The sequence below is a fragment of the Crocodylus siamensis genome, chromosome 4 (assembly GCF_052110815.1).
Source record: "Crocodylus siamensis isolate JL-2025a chromosome 4, ASM5211081v1, whole genome shotgun sequence".
Lineage (NCBI taxonomy): Eukaryota > Metazoa > Chordata > Crocodylia > Crocodylidae > Crocodylus > Crocodylus siamensis.
This window is the reverse complement of record NC_143398.1, coordinates 232300357-232308259: the sequence shown is the minus strand read 5'-3', so window position 1 is coordinate 232308259 and position 7903 is coordinate 232300357. Positions and strand designations below refer to the sequence as shown.

General features: G+C 39.4%; 1 protein-coding gene across 6 annotated transcripts in view; it reads right to left on the bottom strand.

The window, feature by feature from the left end:
* Nucleotides 1-258: 258 nt before the first annotated feature.
* The window catches only part of NCKAP5 (NCK associated protein 5), a 702047-nt gene continuing 694402 nt past the window's right edge, over nucleotides 259-7903 (bottom strand). For 5 of the 6 annotated variants that reach the window (XM_090045889.1, XM_090045883.1, XM_090045884.1 and 2 more), the window contains one exon: nucleotides 259-1081. In XM_090045889.1, coding sequence (XP_089902015.1) covers nucleotides 800-1081 — 282 coding nt within the window. In that variant the 3' untranslated portion in view covers nucleotides 259-799. The remainder of the gene's footprint in view (nucleotides 1082-7903) is intronic. The other variant, XM_090045887.1, reaches the window with a different exon arrangement.

The window sequence follows — 7903 nt, the reverse complement described above, 5'->3', positions numbered from 1 at the left end:
GTACGTCTGTGATGGTGATCTTTCTCAGTTACGCACGTGGGTAACGTTACGATGTACAAAGTCCGGGGACTACGTACGTGCCACAGAGGACAGGGCCTTTGGAGCCAAACGCTTTCTTATTGTATCAATCATCAAAACCCTCTTGCTGTATCAACAGACAAGCTGTGGAACTGCACCAACCAAAATGCACATAGCCCTAGCGACCCTTAGGTGAAATTGTATGAAAATGGGGGAAAAAAAAAAAAAAAAATCAAAATGTATGTTTTAAAATGAGGGTCCAAGAAAGTTTATTACAGATGATTTGGCAGGCTCAGGTTTATGTTAAAGCAGTGTTCCTAGATACAGTTTTAAGACTAGAACAATTATAAATCTTTCTTTAAAAATCTACTAGCTTCTCTTGTTAATATGAACATCACCTTTTAAAAGTTAGTCATCTGCCACTCCAGAAGAATGGCGCCAATTTAATATTTATTGCTGTCGTTTTTTCTACAAATATAATTTGTTTTCAAAAAAAATGTACAACTTCTGTACAAGGTTCATAAAAGTGCAAAATTAAGACATTTTTGTATAACAGCATTTTTGCGGTCGCTTCTCAGTCTCACGCACCACCATAAATGCAGTCTCGTCTTTTCTTATTGCTGTATCACGATGATAAGTCACCAAATTCCCTGCTGAGCATCCAACAATTTAGGCTGAAGTTTTTCAACAGTTGTTTCTTTCCTTTCTTGCTTGCTTGCTTGCTTTTTTTTTTTTTCCCAGTTTCTTAAGTGCTCCATTCACAGCCCACTGGAAAGTGTCTTTATACATCATTAGAGCCTTGGCTGGCACAAGATGAGAAGCTATCATATAAAGAATCACTCAAGGATTCTATATTGTCTACACCGTGCCTATCGGTGCTATTTAAAGAAGCATCTTCATTCTTTCCATTTACTTCCTTTTGTCCTTCAACCTTGTTCAGACAGTTCTTCTCTTTTTCTAATAAAATCATATTATTGCTGTTAAATTTATTGAGTGACTCCAGGGAAATTTTAGATAATCTATTCTCAGAATCTTCCTTTGTTTCTTCAGTTTGCTTCAATTTCTGTAACAAGTAAGGACAATATTAGAAACATATTTCTTGCAAAAATAAAGTTCTCCTCCTGTACGGAAATAATTATCTGTGTCCAAAGTTCACTGTGTTAAAGGAATCGATTGCTAGGGGTTTGTAGGCTTACTCCTCCATTATAATTAAATGGAATAATAAAGTCTGTTTTAGGATAAATCATAGCTTTAATGATTCTGCTGAGACAAACAGGACCCAATTTGCAAAACAGTTAAGTACCATTAACGTTTTAAGTGGCAGATTCTGGAATTTGTATTTGTAAAGTATCCCCAGCCTCTTCATAATGATTTACGTCTCTCTTCTCCTTCAGGATTTCGGTTTTTAATAGTAAATGAATATTGTCTATGAGTAAGTTTTGATGTCTGCCAAAAAGCTAACATGCCATAGACATACTAAGAGCAGAAAAGTGGCATTTTCCATAAAGTACAGACACAAATGAAACTTGCTGGAAAATAACCTCACATTTTGCATGTGTAAGTCTATTGATTTCCATGAACCAAAAGACTCCCTAATAGAAATGAAAGCAACAAGACAGGAAATTACACTGAACCGGTCCAATCCCTACAGACTGGAATCAATCACATATTGGCTAAGTCTACACTGGGAAGTGTTGTAATTCTGTTGAAAAAGCCGGACAATGTATTAGCACATTATATTAAAAACGCACAGTAGGATTATACAAGAGTAATTTTATCCCTTTGATGGTTCCTGGAATTTCCGATCAGCAATCAGCTCAAAGAATAGTTTATCACCTGTTTAGTGAGCAGTTCGATAAGAATGACCAGTCTTTTTTTTTCTTATGCTACGAACTCATGTAACAGATAATATTATTTAAAAAAAAAAAAAAAAAAAAAAAAAAAAAGATAACATTCAACATTTTATGTTGAGAGACCCACGGGGCAAAATGCCCTTAGGTACATTTGCTATCATAGATAACTCCCCAAAAACTCCTCAGCCACTCCTCATTTTCAGTATTAGTTTTGAATAGCAACAAGTGGATCAATAAATTATTGGCAAGCTGAGAACAAATACTGTTACTTGGTTTAGGTGGGAAATGAAATGATTAGTTTAGGCTCATGCAAGAGTATAGTGTAACTGGAACCATGGATGATTAAACCTGCAGTGTAACGCCGGTCAGCGGCATTTGTGAAAAAGATTACGTTTTGGTATATAACAGGCTTTGTTCCTCCCTTGCTGCTCTGTCCTCAGAGAACTTGGCAACAGAAAACAGATTAGGTGGAACAGGATGCTTATTTTTAATGAATAATTATGTAAAAGTGTGTGTGTGGGGGGGGGGGGGAGGGGGATATCTATCCAAACCATCCTTAGTCTGTGCACCAAGTTTATCATATTTTATTATGCCATATAATATTTTATTAACTAAAACAGACTGGACCATGTAAGGTTTCTTTAGGTAGATGTGATATCTTTTCTAAGATCAACTAAATAGCTGGAAAACAGTTCTTTGCAAGCTTTCAGGCACAAACACCCTTCTTCAGGCATTGGGAGACTCCGCTGCAAGCTTTCAGGCACAAACACCCTTCTTCAGGCATTGGGAGACTCTGCTGCTGTTAACTGGACCAGGTAAGAACTTAAGTGAAACCTTTCAGAAAAACTAATGTGAACTAAGTAGCAGTGATGCTAGTTGATGGGACTCCTTTCTTTAACCAGTAATAAAAAAGATGGGACTGCTCCAGGGGACACTGTAGTCATAACAGTGCCACTTTTGGGATGGTACATACCACAGATCCTTTACCCACTCTGTTGATTAAAGATCTCGGAGTACTTTCTGAAAGTGTAGGGGTGTAGTCTTTGGTATTGTGGCCAAATAGAAATCTGGGAGGCTACACTGGACAAACTACCTTGTTCAAATTCCCTGGAATGTGCTTGGAAGGATCTCCATATAACTTGCATATGCATACGTGCTATTTGTAAAACATGAATATAGAGCCTTTTGTGCTAGAGAATATCAACTTTGAAAACATTTTACAATATGAAAAACTGGTTTATACATTTGAGTTCTGTGGGGTTTTTTTCTTTTTAATTGTTTTTTCAACTTCACTTTGGATTAATGAAAGAGGAACGATTAGCATAGACTGAAGAGTACACATCAGGTTGCTGGGTGCCCATTGACTTCAGTAAGATTAGGGTTTCATCCCTAATTTGACCTTCATTTACCCTGGGAGAAAGTATTTTGCCCTGGGATTTATGGGTACATGGGTTGATTGCATGGAACTATATTTTGTTTCTGTATTGTACCCTGGTAAGATAACAAAAATACCTCTGGTTGGCTAAAAGACAGAGTAAGTTGTACGGGTGGCGATGCAAATAACCGATGGGAGTATGCAGGTGTTTCATGCATTGCTGACAGTTGGAAAAAGCGATCATAAGGACTTGGATGTCATCATCTCCTTCACTTAACGCTTGTTACTGAAGTGGAGGTAATAGCATTTGTATTTAACTTTGAAATACTTTAGGATATAAGGTTGCCATTTTATCCATGTCTCACTGCCAAAGTCAATGGTCTAATCTGATATAAGATAAGAGAATGGTCTGGCTCTTTCTTCTAACACAGTACTGCAGATGCACATTATACTGATGCTGTTTGGGTGATACGTGCAGTAATTTTTACCATTCTTTTTCATTTGATGTTGATGTACTGTTTTTATTTTGGATACTACATAATGTTTCCCTCCTGGGTTTCCTTCTGCTTTGAAAGGTATTAAGCAGTGCCAGCCCCAAGCAGTCAACAGTCATGAGTCAGCTCCTGTAGTCATGAGACTGGCACAAATATCAAGGAGGGTTTTTTGTTTGCTTGTTTTGTTTTTTTAATAATAGCATTTGGGTTCCTCTTATTTGCTTTCTGATTTTGTATCATTAGGATTTGTCTTTACAAAGCTCTAGGTAACCACAAGAGACAGACATTTCCTTTTCTAGGGGAAAAGAAGAAAACAAAGAAAAAATATTAGCTAATGCTTTACAGATACAATGTATGAACACCAAATGGTGCCAGTCTTGTAATAAAACCATGAGATAAGACTGGGTGATCTAAAGGCTATGTCAATAGGGAACTCTGGGAGGTGGGAGTTGTAGACCACAATAGAGACAGTTATTGTCTTTATTAGACAAGTTTAGTATGAAGAGGTCATTCCATTGTTTAAATTGCAAGCCACTTAGGTTAATGTGATAGGCAAGCACATGTCATGATGTATTTGGAAGGGGAAGCATGTAATATAATCCTTATTCTGTGTAGACAAAAAATTACAGAATTATATTTCATTAATTATAGTTCTGAAAGTAAACCCAATTACATGCCAGCCTCCTTCACAAAGAACGAGTTTAAGCTCTATTTATTTATGTAAGAAGCTTGACAGACAAGAAACTGTTCTTGCCTCACGATAACAAAATAACTTGCATATCCATTTTGCAAAGGCTAAAATACATTATCACTTTTAGAAACTTGGTGCCTCAGCAAGAAATGGTCCCCTGTGTTCTTTAAACAACCTATTGAGTACTAACTGAAGATGGGTACAAATAGGACAGGAAATATAAAAGACTATTTATTTACCTGCAGAACGCATTAAGTTTCTTAGTTTTTGCAGGAGTTCACAAAGCTTTGTTACACAATATGCAACAAAGCAAAATAACGAATAATAAAGAGCACAAGACTGTGCTGATACATTATATAGTGGGACAAACTATGTCCTCAGTTATATGCATTCTGATCCATTACTTACTTATGAAGACAAGTGCAGATGTAAAAAGAACAGAGTTTGGCCCAAGGTTGCTAGCTTTGCTCATGTTTAAGTCATTAATTTACTAATGCACTTTCAGTGTCAGGGCTAATGTGAATCAGTAGCTTTTCCTGCTGATAAGGGCCATTCAGCAGGATATCAGATAGATAGTGTATCCTGCAGAACTGGATGGCTCAGGGATTTAGTAATGGTATACAGAGCCCTTAACCCCTAGGTCAGTGGGGACTATTCTTTTCAGTAGGCATGCCACAAATTAGCCCCACGCCTTCCCCAGCTACCACTCTGATCCCTTTCCCCTACCTGATCTGCTGCTCTACTTTCTGTTCCTTCCCTGTGCTCCTTGCCCAATTTGCTGCTTTACCTAATGATTTCAGCCTCTGTGCTGCCTGTCCTCTTCTCAGTCTGCTACATGCCACATACAGAGGCTGCTGATGACACTTGTGGCACCTGTTCTACTGGTTGGTTCACCCTTGCCTTATGTCATTGGTTCAAATCAAATCTGGGCCATGTTAGTAGTGCGTGAAATCATTAGTAGCAGACGCCTCTTAGTGACATTAGGCAGTGATCACTATTATGTCATAGATTCATAGATCGTAGAGTTGGAAGGGACCCTGAAGGATCATCATGTCCAACACTCTGCCCCAGGCAGGAATAGGACTGAGGTTAGACAACCCCAGCCAGGTGCCTATCTAGCCTCCTCTTGAAGACCTCCAAGTTAGGTGATAGTACCACCTCTCTTGGCAGCCCGTTTCAGATTCTGGCCATCCTTACTGTGAAAAATTTCTTTTTAATGTCTAACCTGAATCTATTCTCTACTAGTTTGTGCCCATTATTCCTAGTTACTCCTAGGGGTGGCCTGGTAAATAGTGCATCTCTAATGCTCTGTTGTCCTCCCTTGATAAACTTATAGACTGCTACAAGGTCTCCCCTCAGACATCTCTTGTGAAGGCTGAAGAGATCCAGATCCCTCAACCTCCACTCATAGGGTCTTGCATGGAGGCCACTAATCATATGGGCGGCCTCCTCTGGACCCTCTCCATGTTGTCCACATCCCTCTTGAAATGCGGCGCCCAGACTGGACACAGTACTCCAACTGCAGCCTGACCAGTGCTGCATAGAAGGGGAGCATCACTTCCCTTCATCTGTTGGTCATGTATCCGCTCATGCATGATAAGGTGCGATTGGCTTTGTTACACTGCCGGCTCATGTTCATCTTGGAGTCACCTGACTCCAAGATCCCTTTCAGTCGCTGAGCTGCAGAGGGGGTCATCCCCCAACCTATAGGTGTGCAGGGGATTCCTCCTCTCTAGGTAAAGTACCTTACATTCATCTTTGTTGAAATGCATCCTGTTTCATTCTGCCCATTGCTCCAACCTGTCCAGATCGGCCTGCATCCATCCGCTCCCTGCCCTCCGTGAACATGGGTTCCCATGACTAAAAAAATCCCACAAATGGACATCTTTACTGGCAGTGTCACCAGAGAGGCCAAGGCAGATATTGAACTGAATTCTCCCTTCAGACATGGTTCTTGTTGAGATATAAAGCAGGGTCAGCATGAAAAAACTTTCACTGCTGCTGAGCAATCTGTACCTATTCTGAAGACACTTAGGCTGTGCAGTAGTCTCCTGGGTCTTTCACAAAAATTAACTTCACTCAGAAGAAAATATAAAAGATTCCAGCACAGATTTGCTGTAAGCCAAGATATGTTCAGTGCAGAAAGGGGTGTCAAAGAGCAATTTCAGCCTTCCTGATTTGCAATGACCTCAGCCCATCCTCTTAAACCAGCTTCAATCTTCTTTTATTGATGCTAACTGGCTACATCCTCTATGGGGCCATACTCCAGTTATGATTCATGGGCCCACTGTACCTCATCCTATGACACACCTTACACCAATGTGTGGTGGACAACTAGCAGAAGAGATGCTTGTTCCACTTCTTGAAAGCTGAGAGCTTCTTTGCTTTGCAGGAATTCTTAGCTATCCATTGAAGGACACTTTGCACCAGTTTGAGAGAGGTATATAGTTGTCAAGGGACGAGAAAATGTAGTTCACACAAAACAAACATTAATTAGGAGTCAATTTATGTGAAATATACTGCTGAGTCATGAATCAGAATATTTTTTCCACTTTGGCTATATGCTCAAGGGATTAACTAAAATCCATTAGTAGTGCAATAAAATCAGGTGTACCTTACTAAAGCAAATTAGAAAACAAATCTATCCTACATTCACACTGAAGTACTATATATTCACATTGACTATTTCTACTTTAGTACCAATTGATTATTCATATTTTTAATTAAAAAATTACTGGGCTAGATTTTGGCCAGGTGGGGTGCAAAGACCATCTTGCCAGGTGTGTCTACACATTCATTAATGCACATTTCCTAATGCGCATTAAATTTAGTACCTCCTATGTGAGTTACTAAATAAATGCGCATTACACTGCCCTAATGTGCAGTAGCCAAAGCGCATGATTTTTAGCGAGGCTTAATGTGCAGTAGCCTACTTTATTATGCATTAGCATATTAGCCTTTTTTTCACACAACGCTTTAATGTGTAGTAAAATAAGCTACTGTGCATTAAAGCCCACATGGCGACGCACCCCCCTTGTTCTTCAGGCTCAGGGACTGCACTCTATATGGTGACCTGTGCAGCATAAATGTCTGGGACTACTGAAAAAAGAGACTTGGAATGATAAAAAGGAGGTGGTGCCATCGCTGCAGACAAACATCTACACTTAAAGGAACGTAGCAAGTCCACTCCTATTCTGCTGTGGGACTTAGCACTTATAATGTAGAGCTGCACTCACCGCTGCCTCCTAGCCACACTTTGTTAACAGGGCATGCCTGAGCCCAGGATTAGCCATGACCAATGGTATAAACGTATCTTGCTTCCTTCTAAGTTTAGGTAAATGGCAGTTTTAAGGGGTTCAGAGGCAGTTCCACATGAAAGTAAAATGAACTTTATCTTTGTCTCACATGCACTAAGCAATTTAATTTTTAGATTAACACACAGTGAAAGGGGCACTGCTTCACGTGAAGTATA